The 21,971-nt window shown below is 38.4% G+C and overlaps 1 protein-coding gene across 5 annotated transcripts in view; it reads right to left on the bottom strand.

Annotated features, from left to right (window-relative positions):
• LOC119878798 (ankyrin repeat domain-containing protein 26-like) overlaps positions 1–17,160 on the bottom strand; it is a 68,820-nt gene extending 51,660 nt beyond the window's left edge. For 4 of the 5 annotated variants that reach the window (XM_038589366.1, XM_038589370.1, XM_038589369.1 and 1 more), the window contains exons 1-4: positions 17,044–17,105; positions 16,371–16,464; positions 12,459–12,571; positions 4,865–4,997 (exon numbers count right to left, since the gene is read on the bottom strand). In XM_038589366.1, the coding sequence (XP_038445294.1) occupies positions 4,865–4,997; positions 12,459–12,538 (213 nt within the window). In that variant the 5' untranslated portion in view covers positions 12,539–12,571; positions 16,371–16,464; positions 17,044–17,105. Of the gene's footprint in view, positions 1–4,864; positions 4,998–12,458; positions 12,572–16,370; positions 16,465–17,010 lie in introns of all 5 variants that reach the window. The other variant, XM_038589367.1, reaches the window with a different exon arrangement.
• Positions 17,161–21,971: the final 4,811 nt, after the last annotated feature.

The following is a 21,971-nucleotide window of genomic DNA, read 5'->3' on the forward strand; positions in this document are numbered from 1 at the left end:
TCTCTCTCTCACTTAGATCTCTGGCCCTGTGGCATTATCCTGTTCTTTCATTTGAGATAAATTCCTCTGTCTTCTCATTTTGTCTAGGTCTCTGACAGTTTCTCTGGGTTAGAAAAGCCAGTTATGTCACTTGTTCCTGAAAGTAATGGACCACTGAAAATGGTCCCGTAGTGCCCAGGGCCTGGTGCTTGAGGGAGGGTCTCCAGGGTGTGCGGCATGCACTCTGCTACTGGGTTCTGGCTCCTCTATCCCTCAGGCCAGTCATCTGAGAGATAGGCTCTCAGTATCTGCTGTGGGCAGTGTTTGGTACTTGGCCTGAATCTAGCGGGTTTGAACTAGCTTGCGAAATGAGACCTGTCACACTCCACTGGAACTGAGACCCTGCAAAACTCTGGTCGGGACACATGGTGTCCGCAGGGGTTTGTACTGGTCTTCTGGGGGAAGGGCTTGCTGTGCTGGAACTGAGGCAAGCATGATTCAAAAGGGCAGTTCCCCTGGAGTGCAAACGGGTGGTGGCTGGTGTAAGCAAGTTAGGCAGCTGGTGTCAGAGTGGCACTGATTCCCACAGGTGGCTCTGTGTTTGTGCTCAGGGCCAGGGGAGGGAAATGGCACCAGCCAGCTGCTTCCGTTCTGTGTGCCTCTCTCCAAGTATAGTGCCCTACACATTCTACCATAGCCAAGCCCAATAACCTTTAAAATTCCAGGCTTTAAGCCCTCCATAGTTGCAAGAACTCAGGAAATTCAGCCACTCTCCTTTTCCAAGCCAGTGGCTACGTGCATTCCCAGGTGTTCTCTCCTGCCCTTCGCTGGGACCACTACTCCCTCCCATCTGCTGCAGATAGGATCTCTTTCTCTTCTAAACTATATCTCTGTACTTCCGACTTTCTTTAAAGTGGCCTCTTCTCTCTCTTTAGTTGTGACCTTTGTTCTGTCAGTATTCAGGTAGATTTCTGGGGTATGTAGGATGAGTTGATAGGTATCTAGTTGTATTAGTGGGATGAGGTGAGTCTAGGCTCCTCCTACCCTGCCACCATCTTCCTTTCTCTAAGACATTTTTTCTAAAGAATCCCTTCAATTACAAATTATTAAAACTAGACAAGAACTCCTCTTTTAAATTTCCCCTCATGTTAGGGGAGAAAAACGACTGGCAAGCAGAGAGACATGTGATTTGAAGTATAACAGCTGAACAACTAGTAAAAGTTTAATAAGCAAAACGGAACCTTTTATCTGAATTCAAGTAACTGCAATTCTAAAAGAAAGGCAGCATTGAGTGCTTTTAAATCAATAATCTTCATTCTCCCTTCATCAGTGATGACATAAGGAGAACGTTATGGAATAATTTCTAATCTTTTCATTAGCGAAACAAATGTATTGTCCTTTGGCACACAAATTAAATATAATTTCTCCTTTATCTTACTGCAAGCTTATTTTTCAGGGAAGGTAGTAAGACTATCTCATCTTTATATTGTACTAGAATGCTTCTCCATATCATATAGGTTCACTTTGAAATTTTTTTGTGATTCAAATTGCTCGCCTACTATTTGTCTCTGATAATTTGATTGTTTTTAAAAATATTTAATTTATTTATTCATGAGAGACACACACAGAGAGACAGAGGCAGAGACACAGGCAGCGAGAGAGGTAGACTCCATGAAAGGAGCCTGACGTGGACTCAATCCTGGGTCTCCAGGATCACGCCCTGGGCTGAAGGCAGTGCCAAACCACTGAGGACCCGGGCTTCCCTGATAATTCAATTAAATGCAACAAGATATTTTACAGGTGTATTCTTGACATAATGTAATGAAATGTTTATTCTATTAATTATGTATTGACCTATCAAAGTACAGCTATGCATATCTTTCTATTTCAGTAAAAGAAGATGGATACAGGCAACTCTGTTTTCCAAGAATGTAGGATCTGTGCCAAGAACGGGATCGGCGCCAGTCTTGTATGCACAAGAACCAAGTCAAAAGAGTATCTAATTGTGAACTTTAAGATGATGGATTAGCAAGACTTCCAAACAGGAAGGCTGATAACCCAGAGTTAATCCTTTATATCCTAGATGGTGAAATCTATGGGTGAGTCTATGCATTATAACAAGTTAATAAAACACAACGAAGTACATAGTAGACAGTGGATCCTACAACCAAGACGATGGAAATGGATGCGGGAGGCACTGAGTGAGAAACTACAGGTATTACTGGAGAAGAGAAACGGGACTCTATCTTTTTGAGCCTGGCTTCTCATTGTGTCAGGTAGTCAGCAAGACATAAGCTGGCAAAAGGCTCCTTCAAAAAGTATAAGTCTCTACAGGAGTAAAGTTAGGTTCTACTACATTGACTTATTACATAATTGTAATATAAATGAGTGGTAATTTGCAAGAGGACTAGGAAAGAATTCTCATAAAATTTGATTTGGTAGTGGCCTAAGGATAGACATATAGGTCAATGTATTAGAATTGAGAATCTAAAAATAAACTCTCAAATTATAAGGGGATCCCTGGGTGGCGCAGCGGTCTGGCGCCTGCCTTTGGCCCAGGGCGCGATCCTGGAGACCCGGGATCGAATCCCACGTCGGGCTCCCGGTGCATGGAGCCTGCTTCTCCTCTGCCTGTGTCTCTGCCTCATTCTCTCTCTCTCTGTGACTATCACAAATAAATAAAAAAATAAAAAAAAAAAAACTCTCAAATTATGGTGGATTGATTTTCAACAAGGGTGTCGAGACACTAAAATGGAATAAGAATAGTCTTTTTAACAAATGGTACTGAGACAAATGGATATCCACACACAAAGTAATAAAATTAGACCTCTACCTCACAACATATGTACAAACTTAACATGAAATATTAAGAGCTAGGGATCCCTGGGTGGCACAGCGGTTTGGCGCCTGCCTTTGGCCCAGGGCGCGATCCTGGAGACCCGGGATCGAATCCCACATCGGGCTCCCGGTGCATGAAGCCTGCTTCTCCCTCGGCCTGTGTCTCTGCCTCTCTCTCTCTCTCTCTCTCTGTGACTATCATAAATAAATAAAAATTGAAAAAAAATATTAAAAAAAAAGAAAAGAAATATTAAGAGCTAAAATTATAAAACTCATAGAAAAAACAGGTGTGTATGTTCGTGATTGCATTTGGCAACAGTTTCTTAAATATGGCATCAAAAGACAGAAACAGATTAAGGATTTCATCAAAATCTAAAAAATAAAAGCTTCTATGCTTCAAATGTAACCATCAAGCAAAAGTGAAAAGGCAAGGTGATGAATAAAATATTTGAAAATCATATCCCTGATAAGGGGTCTGTAGTTAGGATATAGATAGAACTCTTACAATAATGAAAAGACAGTCCAATATAAAAATGGGCAAAATAAATGATTAGTTCTTTAAGCAAGATATAGAAATGAATAATGACCACATATAAAGTGAGATGCTCAACATCACTAGTTCTAAGAAATATGCAAATTAAAACCACAAGACAGATGGAACTCAACAAGTGTATTATGCTAAGTGAAATAAGTCAGAGAAAGACAAATACCATATGATTTCACTCCTATGTGGAATTAAGAAAAAAAAAAGCCAACAACAGATGAACATAGGGGAAGGTGGAAAAAAAGGAGAGAAAGAGAGGCAAACCATAAGAGACTCTCAACCATAGAGAATAAACTAAGTGTTGCTGTCGAGGTGGGCAGGGGGGACTAGATGAGTGATGGGTATTAAGGAAGGCACTTGTACTGATGAGCACTGGGTATTTAAGTGAGGAATCACTAAATTCTACTCCTGACACCAAGATTACATGATATGTCAACTAACGAGAATTCAAATAAAAATTTGAAACAAATGAAAATACCCCTACAACATGTCATTTTACACCCAATAGGATAGCTATAACAAAAACAACAGATAATGACAAACATTGACAAGAATCAGGGAAAATGAGAATCCTCAAACACTGGTGACATAAATGTAAAATGGTGCAGCCAGTTTGGAAAATAGTCTGGCAGTTCCTCAAAAGGTTTAAACCAAAAATGTTAAAGGTCCTTTAACATATGAACTAACAATTCCATTTATAAGTATATACCCAAGAGAAGTGAAATGTTCACGCAAAAGCTTGTACATGCGTATTCACAACAGCATTATTAACAACAGCCAAAAAGTGTAACAGCTCAAACGTCCACCAAATGATAAATACATAATAAACGTGGGCTGTCCATATGGTGGGATAGTATTCAGAAATAAAAAAATAATAAAGTTCTGACACATGGCACAAAATAAATCTAAAAACATGCTAAACCAAAGAAGGCAGTCACAAAGGATCAAATATTTGGTGATTCCATTGAGATGACCTGTCCAAAATCAGCAGCAAATCGATAGAGACAGAGACTAGAATGGTGACTACCTATGGCTAAGAAGAATAGGGAGGGGGAAACTAGCATGAGGTGCCAGTTAAAGGGCATAGGGTTTATTTTTACGGTGACAAAATGTTCTAAAATGGATTGTGGTAGTCTTTGAATATGCATCTTTTTTTTAATTTTTTTTTAATTTTTTATTTATTTATGATAGTCAGAGAGAGAGAGAGAGAGAGGCAGAGACACAAGCAGAGGGAGAAGCAGGCTCCATGCACCGGGAGCCCGACGTGGGATTCGATCCGGGGTTTCCAGGATCGCGCCCTGGGCCAAAGGCAGGCGCCAAACCACTGCGCCACCCAGGGATCCCTGAATATGCATCTTATGTTCATTATATCTCAATAAAGTTATTACCAAAAATATATATCAAGTATGTAAGATTACTAGGAAAATCTGTATTTTACTGCTCAAAGCACAGAGGGATTTATTTCCCAATGATTTTAGAGTCCCAAAACTAATTAAAAATTACCTTCTGTCTTAGCATATTAATCTGAATTTCCATTTCCGTTTGACTGGTTTTTAAATCTCCATAGAAAGGAAGCTCTCCATTTTCATATTTACTTAATATCCTTCTTAACATGTTTATTAAGTGGTTCTTAAGCCTGCAGAAGGTATAGAATGAGTAAGTCAGGTCCTTTAAGAAGAAATATTTAATACTTATTTAAATAGATAATAGGTTCTATCACATAAACAAATCTATACTTATGATATCTCATTTGTTCCAATCTCTCATTGTTTGAGAGAATACCAACTAAATTACATTGCTAAGTAAAAAAATATGGAAAAGATTTTTATGACACATATGGCAGTTGAAGGGTTAACAGGGTAACTAAATTAAGAGTTCTTGTAAGTTATTATTAATATCTATTTTCAGTATGTGAATATAAAAATTAATCTATTATTAGGTAGTAGAGGCTAGTAATCCACAGTGAGGAAGAAAAGCATCCTCATCTATTAATGTTTTATAAAGACACAAAAATACATTTTGGTACCCACCTACCCCCGTCTAAAAGAAGGAAAGAAAATACAGACAAAAAACATCAAAGGAGATCATTCAAAACAGAAAGAGAAACAGGAAAGAAAAATATTTATAAAGTTTGAATTCAGAGGAAGAAGGAAGAGGCAGAGCTTTAGAAGAAAGGAAATCAGCAGAGAGAGAATGTATGATGATGGCCTATGAGACTGTTTTAAACAAAAATCTAATACCTTGGCTAGTACATTCTTAGGAAAGTGAAGGATGCCAAACAATGCAGAGAAACAAAGTTGAATGACAGAAAAGTTTTGGCGGATCAGAGCAAAACTTAAATACTCAGCAAATAAGCAGAAAGGAAGCCAGGTGGGAGCTTCAGAGACATCGGAAAGACTTTTTTAAAAATCTGAGTAGTGAAGTTGCTCATTTTATTCTTCATGAAGTCAGACATGTATTTTTGTATGAATGACATATTTTATAACTAGAAAATGCAGGAAGAAAATGTAAGCCACTTGAGTCAGAGATGGCAGAGCAAGAGGAGAACATAGTTTTGTCTGATCCCAGAAATTCAGCCAGAGAGCTTTCAAATCATTCTGAACACCTGTGAAATCAACCAGACATCTAAGGAAAGAATTGCAGCATTTCTACAAATAGAAAAGTGACCACTTTTTGCAAGTCTTGGTTAACTTTCACCTTCAGAGTTACATTCTATTCTTTCACCGTACTTAATTTTATTTCTATATACATGTAAGTCCTGCTTGTTTTTCCTTTGGGATATATTTCTCTAACAAAAAGACATAGGATATGGTATATTGCTCAGTTCTGTTCAACTGGGTGATAATATCCTTTTTTAAAAATTTATTCATGATAGTCACAGAGAGAGAGAGAGAGAGAAAAGAGAGAGAGAAAAAAGACAGAGAGAGAGAGGCAGAGACATAGGCAGAGGGAGAAGCAGGCTCCATGCACCAGGAGCCCGACGAGGGATTCGATCCCGGGTCTCCAGGATCACGCCCTGGGCCAAAGGCAGGTGCAAAACCACTGCGCCACCCAGGGATCTCTGATAATATCCTTTTTATTTTGACTTTTAATTTCCATTTTTACACTTACATTCTAGACTTTCCTTGTATTTAATTTTATTTTTGTATATATACAAGGTTTCCTCTTAACCATTTGGGGATGCAATTTCCTAACAAAAAGACCAAAATTCACATAGTATCGGTGTACTGCTCTGCTCTCTTGATCTCTCTAATTCTATTATCTCCTTTGTTAACCTTTAAATTGGCTTCGGGTCTCTTCTGATTTGTTTAGCATGTATTTATCTGGGGTCATTCTTGATATTTTTCTATTCTGTTCTCTCACTCATCTCTTCTTCTCTGGACAGAATGACAAGATGGAAAAACTCACCGCCACAAAGAGAACAAGAGGTAGTACTGACTGCCCAGAACCTAATCAGCATGGATAGAAGGAAGAGGCTGGAGCGAGAGTTCAGAATAATGACCATCAAGATAATAGCTGGGCTTAAGAGACACTCAGAGGACACTAGAGAATGCCTTTCTGGAGAAATAAAACAACTGATATCTAATCAAGTTGAGATAAAAAAGGCTAATCTTAGTGAGATGCAATAAAAAATGAAGGTTCTAACTGCTAGGATAAATGAGGCTTCACAGAGAAGTAGTGATATAGAAGACAAAACAATGGAGAATAAAGAAGCTGAGGAAAAACAAGAGAAACAACCACTGGACTATGACAGGAGAATTTGAGAGATGATTCGTACCACACAGCAAAACAATGTTAGAATAATGGGGATCCCAGAAAAAGAGGGGAAGGAGGGGGCAGAAGGCATATTTGAGCAAATTATAGCAGAGATCTTCCCTCATCTGGGGAAAGAAACAGGCACTCAAGTGCCAGGAGGCACAGAGAACCTTCCTCAAAATCAATAAAAAATAGGTCAATATCTCCAAGCAAAGCTTGCAAATTTCAGACACAAAGAGAAAATCCTGAAAGCAGCTTGGAACACGAGGCCCTGAACTAAGAAGGAGAGAAATATTCAACTGGCAGCGGATCTATCCAAAGAGATAGCAGGCCAGAGAGAGCTGGCATGATATACTCAGGGTGCTCAATGAGAAGAATCTACAGCTAAGAATTTTATCCAGCAAGGCTCTCATTCAAAATACAAGGGGAGATAAAAAGCTTCCAGCACAAACAGAAACTAAAAGAATTTGTGATCCCTAAAACAGCCCTGCAAGGGGAACCTTTAAGAAAACAGAGAGCCCAAAAATAACACAGACCAGAAAGGAACAGACACAGTACACCAAAACACAGACTTGACACGTAATACAATGGCACTACATCCATATCTTTCAATCGTTACTCTGAATGTAAACAAGCCAAATGCCCCAACCAAAACACACAGGGTATCCCAGTGGATTAAAAAAAAAAAAAAAAGCAAGACCCATCGATATGCTATCTGTAAGAGACTCATTTTTAGACACAAAGAAAACCCCAGATTGAAGGTGAGGGGGTGGAAAACCATTTTATCATATTAAAGGACATTAAAAAAAAACTGAGGTGGCAATCTTGATATCAGACAAGTTGTATTTTAAACCAAAGACTGCATTAAGAGATGAAGAAAGACACTATGCCATAATTAAATGGTCTATCCAAAGAGAAAATTGAACAATTATAAGTTTTAATGCCTCTAAAGTAGGAGCAGCCAACTATATAAACCGATTTTCTGTTAAGATTTCATTTATTTATTTATTTGACACAGAGAGAGAACAGAAGCATGGGCAGCAGGAGAGGGAGAAGCAGACTCCCCACTGAACAGGGAGCCTGATGAGGGCTTCATCCCAGGACCCTGAGAACATGACCTGACCAAAGGCAAGGGCTTAACCGACTGAGCCACCCAGACCCCCTTATGAACCAATTAATATCAAAATTAAAGGAACACATTGATAGTCATACAATAATAGTAGGCACTTTAACACACCACTCACTGTAACGGCCAGATCATCTAAGCAGAAGATCCACAAGGGCACAAGGGCTTTGAATGACACACTGCACAAAATGGACTTCACAGATAACTTCAGAGCATTCCATCCTACAGCAACAGAATACACATTCTTCTCGGGTGCACATGGAACATGTTCCATACTAGATCACGTACTGGGTCATAAATGAGGTCTCAACTGATACCAAAAGATTGGGATCATTCCCTGCATACTTTCAGACCACAATGCTTTGAAACTGAAACTTGATCACAAGAGGAAATTTGGAAAGAATTCAAATACACGGAGGTTAAAGAATCAAGCCAGGGAATAAAAGCACAGTTTTAAAAACCTCATAGAAACAAACAAAAATGGAAACGCAACTGCTCAAAACATCTGGGATGTAGCAAAGGTCATCCTAAGAAGGAAGTATATAGCAATACAAGTCTTTCTCAAGAAATGAGAAAGGTCCTAAGTACACAAGCTAACCTTACACCTAAAGGAGCTGGAAAAGAACAGAAGATTAAAACCTAAAACCAGCAGGAGAAGAGAATTCATAAAGATCAGAGCAGAAATCAATGAAATAGAAACCAAAGGAACAGTAGAACACATCAATGAAATCAGGAGCTGGTTCTTTGACAGAATAAGATCAATAAACCCCTGGACAGACATATCAAAAAGAGAACGGACCCAAAGAAATAAGATCGTGAATGAAAGAAGACAGATCACGACCAGCACCAGAGAAATATAGACAACTATAAGAACACATTCTGAGCAACTATATGCCAACAAAGTAAGCAATCTGGAAGAAATGGATCCCTTCCTATCAAAACTGAAACAGGAAGACACAGGAAACCTGAACAGACCCATAACCAGCAAGGAAATGGGAGCAGTCATCAAATATCTGCCAACAACCAAGAGTCCAGGACCAGGAGGCTTCCCAGGAGAATTCTACCACACATTCCAGGAAGAATTAATCTATTCTTCGGAGCTGTTTATAAAAATTAGTAATGGAAGGGAAACCTTCCAGTGTTCTCTGTGAGGCCAACATTACTCTGATCGCAAAACCAGAGCAAGACCCCACCCAAAAGGAGAATTACACTCCAATATCCCTGATGAACACGGATGCCAAAATTCTCAACAAGACACTGGCTGGGAGGATTCAACAGTACATTAAAGGATGATTCACCATGTCCAAGTGGGTTTTATGCCTGGGCTGCAAGGGTGATTTGACATCTGCAGATGAATCAATGTGATACACTACAGAAATAAAAGAAAGGATAAGAACCATAGGATCCTCTCAAGAGATGCAGAAAAAGCAGTTGACAAAGTGCAGCACCCTTTCCGGATCAATACTCTTCACAGTGCAGGGAGGAGGGGAGCATATCTCAATATCATAAAAGCCATCTACGAAAAGCCCACACCCGATGCCATTCTTAATGGGGAAAAACTGAGAGCTTTGCCGCTAAGGTCAGGAACACAACAGGGAGGTCCACTCTCTGGACAACCAGTGTTGTTCGACATAGCCTCAGCATTTAGACAACAAAAAGAAATAAAAAGGCGTCTGAATCAGAAAAGAACTCAAACTCTCACTTTTCTCAGAGGACATGATATCCTATGTGGCAAACCCAAAAGACTCTACGCCAACATTGTTAGGACCCTTTCCTGAATTCAGCAAAGCAGCAGGATAGGAAATCCATGCACAGAAATCAGTTGCATTTCTATACACTAACAATGAGATGGAAGAAAGAGAAACTGAGGAGTCAATTCCATTTACCATTGCACTAAACACCATAAGATACCTTGGAATAAACCCACCCAAAGAGACAAGGATCTGTACTCTGAAGAAGACAGGACATTCTGGAAAGAAATTGAGAAATCATAAAGAACTGAAATCATTCCATGTTCATGGATTGGAAGAACAAATATTGTTAAAATGTCTATGCAAGCTCGAGCAATCTCTACATTCAATGCAATCTCTATCAAAATACTACCAACTTTTTTTTTAAGATTATTTATTTATTTATTCATTAGACACACACACACACAGAGAGAGAGAGAGAGAGAGAGAGGCAGAGACACAGGTAGAGGGAGAAGCAGGCTCCATGCAGGGAGCCCAACGTGGCACTCGATCCTGGGTCTCCAGGATCACACCCTGGATTGAAGGCAGAGCTATACCGCTGAGCCACCTGGGCTGCCCCCAACTTCTTTGCATACAGCTGGAGTAAATAATACTAAAATTTCTTTGGAACCTTAGAAGACCCCGAATAGCCAAAGGTATGTTGAAAAACGTAGCCAAAGCTGGTGGCATTAGAAGCCAGCCTTTAAGCTCCATTGCAAAGCTGTGATCAACAGGACAGTATGGTCCTGGCACAAAAGCGGACATGTCAATCAATGGCCCAGAAGAGTAAATCCAGAAGTGGACCCTCAACTCTATGGTCCACTCCTCTTCAACAATACTGGAAAGAAAATCCAATGGAGACAAAGCAGTCTCTTCAACAAATGGTGTGGGAAAATCAGACCACCACATGTAGAAGAATAAAACTAGACCATTTTCTTACACCATACACAAAAATAGAGTCAAAATGGATGAAACACCCAAATGTAAGATAGGAATCCATTAAAATCCTAGAGGAGAACACAGCCAGCAACCTCTGTGACCTTGGCTGCAGCAACTTCTTGCTAGACATGTCACCAGACGCCAAAATGACCTACTGAGACTTCATCAAGATAAAAAGCTTTTACGCAGCAAGGAAACAGTTGACAAAACCAAAAGACAACTGACAGAATGGCAGAAGGTGTTTGCAAATGCCTTATCAGATAAAAGGCTGGTATGCAAAGTCTATAAAGAGCTAATCAAAGTCAACACCCAAAGAAAGATAACCCAATGAAGAAATGGGAAGAAATGAAAGGACATGTCTCCAAAGAAGACATACATATGGCCAACAGACACATGAAAACATGCTCAACATCAGTTGGCACCAGAGAAATACAAATCAAAACCATGGTGAGTTTCCCCCTCACACCTTTCATAATGTCCAAAATTAGCAAGTCTGGAAATGACAGATGTTGGCAGGAATGCAGAGAAAGGGGGATCCTCTTACGATGTTGGTGGGAATGCAACCTGGTGCAGCCACTCTGGAAATCAGTACCAGAGGTTCCTCAAAGAGTTGAAAAAGGAGCTACCTATGTAAAACCCAGCAATTGCACTAGAAGGTATGAATCCCAAAGATCACTTTGGTCAGGATCCAAAGGGGCACCTGCACCCATATGTTTATACCAGTAAATATCCACAATAGCCAAACTAGGAGATCCGATGTTCTTTGAAAGAGGTATGTATAAAGAAGGTGTGATATAAATAAATAATCATATTTATTTATTTATTGGACAGAGAGAGAGAGAGAGAGGGAGGGAGAGAGAGAACAGAATATTACTCAGCCAATAAATAATGAAATCTTGGGACCCCTGGGTGGCTCAGTGGCTGAGAGTAGGCCTTTGGCTCCGGGCATAGGGGAAGGGAAGGAAAAGTAAAACAAGATGAAATCAGAAAGAGACACAAACCATAAGTCACTCAATACTAGAAAACAAACTGTGGGTTGCTGGAGGGGAAGGGATTCGGGGGCGATGGGGTAACTGCCTGATGGGGATTAAGGAGGGCACGTGATGGCATGAGCACTGGGTGTTACATAAGACTGATGAATCACTGAACTCTACCTCTGAAACTAATATTACACTATAAGTTAATTAATTTGAATTCAAATAAATAATATAAAATAAAAAGAAATACAAGCAAATCCAAGATAACTTTTGATGTTGTTATATGACACAGTTATGTTTTTAGAGATTAGGATATCTGCTCTAAGAAAAGAACACTATTAAAAGGAAAGATTACCTAAGAACAAAGATATCTTGCAGAAAAAATTCACGGTGGACAATGAAAAGCGCAGTTGACAATATATGTCAAAGGCATTGTTGTTATTATTTAAGGAATCACGGAAGAGTAAATGTAGTATTTTGGCAAGAATTTCTATTTAGGTTTTTATAAACTACAATTACAGATAAATTAGTTAATTAATGGTTAAAGTGATGTGAAATATTAGTCTTACCCAGTATTCTCTTTTTCCAATTCCTCATTTTTCTTCACTTCTTGATCCAACCTGAACTGCAAAGGCTGTTTTAACTCCATACATTTCTTTAGGTTTTCCTTTTCATCACCACACTTTGGAAACAATTTTTTAAGAACATTAGTTTCAAAAATCAAGAGACTCCTTCTTCTTTTATAAAATGCTATTTCTCATGAATCCATGAGTAATATGTGTTTAGACAGGTTTATAAAATACATATAAAATGTAGGTTATGAACCAAATGTCAATGAAAAGAAATCTCAAAAATAAGGATGTTTGTTAAAACAGCTTCAACTGAGTTTATATTTTCATCATTTTTGTTTCTAGAATTTAAATTGCCAAAATTTACTTGGGAAATACAGAGGTTTTTAATCCACATTAATGAAAAAATCTTTAAGGTGGCTATACTTACATCTGAGTTTCTAGAGATGTCCTAGAAGCAGTTTCACCAATGTCTTAAGATACTCTGGGTTTTGTGAGATCACAGCTTAAGATACAGTCTCTGAAAAATTCCCATACTGTCCCCATTATAATTTTGATGATCATCTGACTTTAGGATGAGATACTCTCCTTCTCTGCAAGCATTTCAAACATTTCTCTGCAAGATTTCAATTTCTTCTTTTCTATTGACCACTTTTCTCTCTAAATAAAATTCAAGGCTTCCCAATATTCTATAAAAACGTTTCCTAACTCTTGCAGCATTTTCGATCATCTTGCTTTTCCCCTTTCACTGGACTCGAACATTCTTTAATGTGTCATCTCAGCCACAGATTCATCTTTTCATCGCGTCTTTTACACTAAAATCTGACTTTCAATCCTGGAATTCCACTAAAAAGTTTTGACAATCATCAAGGATCTGTTTTTACAAGTCCTGATCCTGCTTTACTTCTCAGCAGCAGCTGAAAACAATGCCACATCTTCCCTCTGCTCTTCTAATCCCATTTCATTTCTAAATGACAGCAAACGCTGACATTCAGTCCTTGGACCCTTGCTATTCCTCTTTTTCACATCCTCTCAGAGTTCTCCAAATCCCAAGGCTTCAAAACCAGATGCTCTATTCTATACTTTCAGCCTTGACCCATTTACTGAGGTCATGTGTATGCTTCCATCTTCCTTCTAGTTCCTCATAGACAATATTTTCAACCACACATTCAATACCTGTTACCTGATGTGCATTACCTTTCTAGTTAGCTAATCTGTTATTTTTATATATTTTTTTAATTTATGTATTTGAGAGAGAGAGAGCATGAATGGGGAGAGGAGCAGATACAGAGTGAGAAGCAGACTCCCTGCTGCAGAGGGAGCCTGATGTATACAGGACTCGATTCTGGGACCTTGAGGTGATGACCTGAGCCTAAGGTAGATGTTTAACCCACTGAGCCACACAGGCACCTCACACAGTTAATCTTGTACATTTTATCTTGACTCTTTTTGGGATTACTTTGAGTTATTTTTTAAAGATTTTATTTATTCATTTATTTATTCATGAGAGGTACGGAGGGAGAGGGCGGGGGGGGCAGGGAGAGAGAGGCAGAGAGAGAGAGAGAGAGAGAGAGAGGCAAAGAGACAGGTAGAGAGAGAAGCAGGCTCCATGCAGGGAGCCCCATGGAGGACTCCATCCCAGGACTCCAGGATCATGCCCTGAGCTGAAGGCAGACGCTTAATGAGAGAGACACCCAGGCATCCCGAGTGTATTTTTTTTTAATTTTTTAAAATTTATTTATGATAGTCACACACACACACACACACACACACACACACACACACAGAGAGAGGCAGAGACACAGGCAGAGGGAGAAGCAGGCTCCATGCACCGGGAGCCCGACGTGGGATTCGATCCCGGGTCTCCAGGATCGCGCCCTGGGCCAAAGGCAGGTGCCAAACCGCTGTGCCACCCAGGGATCCCAGTGTATTATTTTTTAATCTGGGGGGGGGGGCACCTTTACCCTCAGGATGCTGACCATTGTACTTTGTCTTGCTTTTCTTTTATAATGCAAAAGTTCAAAAAAAAAATAATGCAAAAGTTCTTCCCAAGGGTTGGATTATGAACGGTTTGCCTTTGTTTCCTTTTGAATACTTTCCTATTCCATAGAGACGTGAACTTACGGAAGTCTTCTTCTAAGTTCTTTTCAGACACATACTTGACTATTTTCTTCAGAGGCTTAAGTCAGCTAGAGCTAACTCTTCTTCCCAATCCATATTTCTTCACCTCAAAATGGTGTCCATGAAATATCTTAACACAGATGTAGTCTCTGTCCTGGGGATTCATGAGGTGAGAACCTTCTAGAGAAATTAGGGCTATGAACTAAGTTGCTGGAAAGCTATTTAAGTTTTTATTTTATAGGGTAAGCTTAAAGTGGCTAATCATTTTATACCATAACCCTAATTCATTTCTATAGGAATATACAGAATTATCTATGGATATTCTTACAAACTCTGTAATATGTGGTGGCTTCCTAATAGATTCCTGTGTGATATTGTAGGGGGACAACTCATGGCACTCTCAGTCAGAGATAAGACTCCTTGTCAAGTTAACTGCATGAAAAGTACAGTAAAGCAACTTGAGCAGTTTTATATGAAGTCAGGAAAAAAAGTTTTTTTCGATGTTTCTTTGGCCACAGAAAGGACCAGTCAACAGAATGTGCTAGTTCCCCTGATAGGTATGATTGTTTAATGAAATTTGCATGTACCTAACTTATGTCACTGAAAGAAACTAGTTGTAGGTCCATCTACCTCATAGTTCCAACTTAGAAGTCCCAAAGCAATCTTCTCATCTTAAATCATTGGTAGCCACTCCTACAAAGGACGGTATGAATGGCACGATAATCCTGTACTGCTTATAAATGGTTATATAGTTTTCACTACCTATCAATAAACTGGAGTCCTGGATTGCACATTAATCTTTTCTGAGATTGGACTGTTAAATCTCTGAAAGTATGATTAACTCAAGGTAATAGAAAAACATTCGTTTCTGAACTTGCAATGAATGCTAGGAGCACTAGGTTACTCTCTAAGGCCCTGACTGAGCAGTCATTTCTACTTTTTCACTGGCATCTCTTTTCCTTTACAAAATCCAACAAGGAGAAAACTACATCCCTTTGAGAAAAATGTTTGCATAATTACCTAGTAGTCACTCTGCTTTTTTCTAAGATTCTATTTATTTATTTATGAGACACACACAAACACACTCACACACACACACACACAGAGGCAGAGACACATGCAGAGGAGGAGCAGGCTCCATGCAGGGAGCCCCATGTGGGACTCAATCCGGGGACTACAGGATCATGCCCTGGGCCCAGGGCAGGCACCAAACCACTGAGCCACCCAGGGATCCCCCTCGTAGTCATTCTTAATGAAGGCAACACACTACCAATTTGTAATTACAAATCACCACAAATTATTAGTAAAGTAATTCATTCTCAAAATCTCAGTGAAGGGTTGAGATTACAAGAGAAAGTCAGCATTCAAGATCAAATTATTACTCAAAGTTTGGGGAATTTTAAACATATTGAAAAATATTAGCAGGGACTCAGACATTAGTATACCAATATTCATAGCAGCATTACCAACAATAGCTAAGAGGTAGAAAAACCCAAATGATCACTGACAGATAAACAAAATGTGATATATATATATATAAAATACTGTTTTGCTTAGGCTATCACAATCCTTTTTATTAAAATCTTACTACAAAAATGATTAATTTATGCATTCAGTCAACTTTATCTATAAAGAGGAATTATACCAAGAGTAGTTAAATAGCAACCATATGAATATAATAAATATTTTTATGAGTAAGAATTTTCATATTATCCAAAATGTTCTTATACACTACTACTAGAGATATAAAAATTCCTTCTCCTTAGGACAGAAATTAAGAGACTGACTTACCGAACTTGAACTTAACAGGTCTTTCTGAAGCTGTTCAATTTGGCCTGCTTGCTCCTTGACTGTAACTTTTAACTCGGCATTTTCAACTTCAAGCCTAAAATGCATATTTTAAAATATTTATTCTCAGACACAAATTTTAAACATACCACATAATTTCTAAACAAACATCTAAAGGTCTTACATAAATTCTTAGAAATTTAAAAAGTAGATTTGGCAATTGTGCCATTTTTCTGGTTGTGTTTTGGGGTTAATGTACAAAATTTAAAGATCGTAAGCAAAAAAGAAAAAAAAAAGGATCGTAAGCAAAAATTATGCATTTCAAAATCCCACAAAGCTGATATTTTTACCCAGCTAAACAACGATGTATTTATCATAATGGATATATTTCTCATACTATACTACTTATCTGCTTTATAAATACTCAAGTTATTTTCTGTGCTGCTTTCACTTGTCCTGTTGCGGGACGCCTGGGTGGCTCAGTGGTTGAGAGCCTCCCTTTGGATCAGGGCACGATTCTGGAGTCCCAGAATTGAGTTCTGCATCAGGCTTCCTGTAGGGAGGCTGCTTCTCCCTCTACCTATGTCTCTGTCTCTCTCTGTGTCTCTCATGAATAAATAAAATCTTAAAATAAATTGCATACTTTTTTATGTCATCTCTGAACTTCTGAATGCACCTTACAACCTTTGTTTGTAACTCCTTTGCTTCTTGTCGCTAAAAAAGAAAAGAAATACTTTTAACTACTGACAATCTAGTATAAAACCACCATCATCTGTTTTTGTAAATACAATGTCACTGGACACAGCCACATTTTCCTCTACATACTGATTTAAGGCTTCCCCAGAATTATACTGCTACAATAGAGACCTATGACTTGCAAAGCCCAAAATATTTACAATCCCCTGACAGAAAAGCTTTCTGAGCACTCTTCTAGTATTAAAAAACAACATTCTAACGTTTTTAAATTATATTTTATCAGGTACACATACAAATTTACGTATTGTTCAAAGGCAGAAAGACAGGAAATTACCTTATGGTAAACTTTTCTAGTTTTCTATTCCAAGCACCACATCAATTATAATTTTAAATATTCACATTTACAAATCACCATGGGCATTCCAGTGATTATACAAGTTAACATGCTGCTTTCAGGGACACTCAGATATTTCAAGTAACAGCTTCTGAGGCAGGATCTCTGTAGGAACCAGAATGCCTGGATTTGAATTCCCAGCTCCCCTGGGCATTTGCTGTTTGACCTTGAAAAATTACTTCAAATTCTGTGTCTCAGTTTCTTCATGTGTAAAATGAAGTTAATAATAGTATCTACCTCACTGTGATAGTCGGAAGTTTAAATTAGGGAATATACATAAACTACTTAGAAGAGTATGTGGCACATACCAAATTCTAAGTGTCTGCAATTAGCATTATTATTGTTGTTGTGTTTTACGTTCTAATGATATTTGATATTTTAGGCAGACGGCAGGCCAATGAAAGTGATCTCTTACACAAGTTATATTGAAATCATTCTTCATACCACTGAAAGCGGTAGCAAATGGGGAGCATAAGGCCCAGGATATAGCCTCAGGACTTCAAAACACTTTCACTACAGGTGCCTCAGTGGCTCAGTCAGTTAGGCATCTGCTGTGGGCTCAGATCATGATTTTGGGGTCCTGGGATTGAGACCCCAACATCAGGGTTCCTGCTCAGCAGGGAGTCTGCTTCTTCCTTTCTCTCTGCCCCTCCCCCTGCTTGTGCACTCATGTTCTCTCTCTCTCCCTCTCCCTCTCTCTCTCTCTCTCTCAAGTAAAATATTAAAAAAAGGGACACCTGGGTGTCTCAGCGGTTATGTATCATTTGAACTGGGACTTGGCTCAGGCTTGATCCTGGAGTCCTGGGATCAAGTCCCACATCAGGCTTCCTGCATGGAGCCTGCTTCTCTCTCTGCCCGTGTCTCTGCCTCTCTTTCTCTCTGTCTCTTATGAGTAAATAAACAAAAGTTAATTTTTTTTTAAATCTTCAAGAAAAAACTTTCAAAAATTCCACTAGCCAATGGTACTTTCCTCCACTTATAATAATTTTAAGTGGAGGAAATTACTCTCTCTCTATACTACTCAGTGAACAATGCTCATGGACTACAGTGCAAACAGTAACTCCTACACTGAGTGATACATAACTTACATGACCATCAGAGGCAAGGTAAAGCCACTGACGTGGAAATAATGGACTCTTGCTAAACCAATGTTCCCAAATCATTTTATGTTCATATTGTTCATCTTAGCAACTGTTTATGTTAGAGGGCTTTAGCAAGTACTCTGATGAGTAGAGATTAAGGCTCCGTGGTGTGGCATATCAGAAAAGCTGCCCTCAGGGGCACCCGCTGGCTCAGTTAAAAGAACATCCAACGGTTAACCTTCAGTTCCTGTTCAAGCCCCACAATAGATGTAATGATTATATAAAATAAATAAACTTAAAAAAAAACCTGTCCTCAGAGCTTTATAGTTGGTAAAGTGCTGGAACTCTGTAAATCTCAGTTCTGGTTGCATAATGAAGGCAGGCATATTTAGACTGTTTTGCCATAATCAGAAAAAAACAGCATCTGATTGAATACTTTGTCCGATCGGATTAAATGCTTTCAGTTTTACACTTAACTGCTTAAAATACATTTAGAATACAGCTTTGTTATGTCAATGTGTTTCAATCAGAAATTACTGCTATGGTATAATTTTATCCTAAAAACTGTTAAGATATTCTCAAATTTAGGCAAGGACAGGTACCATCCACATAAAATATTTTCCCTCTTAGATACATTTGTACATAAGAAGACAGAATTATCGCTCATGAAAAAAAATAAAAACAATGTAAAATAAAGGACTAAACTGGTCTGCACAGACTAGATAATACATGTAAAATAAAGGACTAAACTGGTCTGCACAGACTAGATAATACGGGTGAAGAAAGTAAGTTCAGGGGGAGTTACAATAATCAGAGAAAGCCTCATGGAGAATGAGAGACAATGAGCCAGGACTCAATAGTGTAGGATTAGGCAAGAGGAAGGGAAACTAAAAAGACAGAAAGGGTAGAATGAGTAAATAAAAAAGGGTGAGAGATGGTAAAATCACCCCAATTAACTTAAAGGATAAAATCTGATGGCAGAGAAATACAGATGTCCACACAACTAAACCAATGTTCACAGCAGCATTATTAATGGCCACAAAGTGGAAATAACCCAAAGGTGCATTAAATGATGAATGAACAAGGGCGTTAGCCCACAATGGAGGACTGTCTGACCAGAAAAAGAAATGAAGCACTGACATATGCTAGAACACAGGCGAACCCTGAAAACAGGAAGTGAAAGAAGCGAGTCGCAAAGGACCACACATGGTGTGACTCCCTTTATAGGAAACATTCACAATAGGCAACTCTATGGAGACAAGAAGTAGACTTCTGGTTGCCCGAGGTCAAGGGCAACAGCTAAGGGTTTTTTTTTCAGGGTGACGAAAATGTTCTGATGGCAGTGATAGTTGCAAAACCCTATAAATATACTCAGCGACAACAACACATGTTAAATGGGTCAACTGTATGGTAGGTGTATTTATAGCTCAATAAAGCTTTTAAAAAGAGTCAATGGCAGGACCTAGATAATTTTCTTAATTCTCTCTTTTGGCTTTATATACATCATCTGAATATTTCCATGCATTTTAATATATAAATATTAAAAATATAAATATTTTATAATATTTATAAATAAATATATTAAAAATAAATATATAAAAGGAAAAGAAAATGAAGGAAATGCCTCAGTTCCACTAGTCGTAACCTTTCTTTACAAGTTTTCCTGAAATCAGTACAGAGTCTATATCCATCAATAAAAGTGAAGATGAGAAGTAAGACGATTTTCTGAAACATTCCGTTAAACCTTATCTTCTGATTTTATCTAGCTCGCCTCATCATGGTAATAGAGATCTCAGTAGAAAACATTGTTTTTAGGGCACCTGGGTGGCTCAGTTGGTTTAGGCGTCCAACTCATGATTTCAGCTCAGGTCATGATCTCATTGGTGGTGGGTTTAAGCTGGCATGGGGCTCTGTACTCAGCAGGGAATCTCCTGGAGATTCTTTCTCTCTCCCTGTGCCCCTCCCCCTACTCATGAGTGTGCATGGACATGCATTCTTTCTCTCTCTCTCAAATAAATAAATAAATCGTTAAAAGAAATCGTATAGCAGGAGAAAAAAGTCCCTCAATTTCTGTGAATGGGTAAATGCTATAAGGAAAAACATAGAACACAGAGAGAGCAGAATGAAAAGTCAGAATTTAATAAATAAGTGCATGGTGAAGACACTAAAATTATGCTAAATTGAAATGAAAATACAAAAGAAAGTGGTCCATGAAATTAGCATCCTAAAACATTTATATTATTTAACCAGCTACAGAGGAACTGTTGACATGTTATATGTAATACATATGTGACTTTCGATTTGATCCAATGTTTTTAAATCCTGTACCTCATCTTCTAAATTAATACGATAATGTGATAACTCCGGTGAAGCCTGTGACATACATTGCTTTTTTAGGGCATCAGCCAGTTCTTGTTGAAGTTCTCTCATAACTACCTAATAAGACCTTCTGTTACTGATTTTAGAAATCATCCTATTATTATGTTAATAATATAATTCTAACGTATGTACTTTATCACCACATACATCAACTCACCTTTTATTCCTAGAATGTACACACTGCTAAGTGAATTCAGTTAAAGACACAAAAAGTGTTATCCCCTCCTGCCTAGTCAGTATTATGTTACACAGATAATTATTTCAGCCCCACTCTCCATTCCTTGTTGATGAATTTGCAAAGCTTCCCAGCCTGCTGAAGTCTCAAAAAGAAATGGGTATTGTATAGGTGAGACTAGCAGTGGTAAATTCTACATTAATCAAATATTTTCTCTCTTTTTTATTAGAGGCTAAAATTAACTTCCAAGTTCTTCACATACTCAATCCTCTGCTCAAATCCTTCCAATAGGTTACTATCTCAGAACAAATGTGAAGTCATACTAATGGCCCTCAAGCCCCCTACATAACCTGGCTTCTGCCTCCCTCTGGCCTCAGCTCCTAGAGATCCCTCCCCTGTTCATGCTCACTCCACTCCTGCCTATACAAGAATCCTGCCATCCCTCCCTCAGTAGCCGTGAAAATGGAGATCCAGTGCCAATAATAAATCACAAAGATACAATTCTATTGGAAAATTTTAAGCCCAAATGGTAGTACCAATGGAGTATTTGAAATGAGCAAATTATTTGAAAAATGCTTATAAATTATAAACCGTGGTGGGAAGATGAAATCAAATACAGCTTTGCTAAGTCACCAGTTATCCCAAATTATGATTTAGTGAAAAGTAGATGCCTTCAAAGAGTGAAAAGGTCACAAGAATAAATGATTTGAGACTAAACATTTAAATTTACATAAATAAAAATAAAAGTATGCTAACTGAAAATGCTTAAAAAGCTATCAAAAAAAAGTACTGAGATACAGCACCTACACTTCAGTTCATGTGACAAATCTGGAGTTAGTTGTCAAGGTAATCCACTTATTTGAACCTCAAGGTCAAAA

This window comes from Canis lupus, unplaced genomic scaffold, assembly GCF_011100685.1.
Source record: "Canis lupus familiaris isolate Mischka breed German Shepherd unplaced genomic scaffold, alternate assembly UU_Cfam_GSD_1.0 chrUn_S1924H2123, whole genome shotgun sequence".
In the NCBI taxonomy this organism is placed as follows: Eukaryota; Metazoa; Chordata; class Mammalia; order Carnivora; family Canidae; genus Canis; species Canis lupus.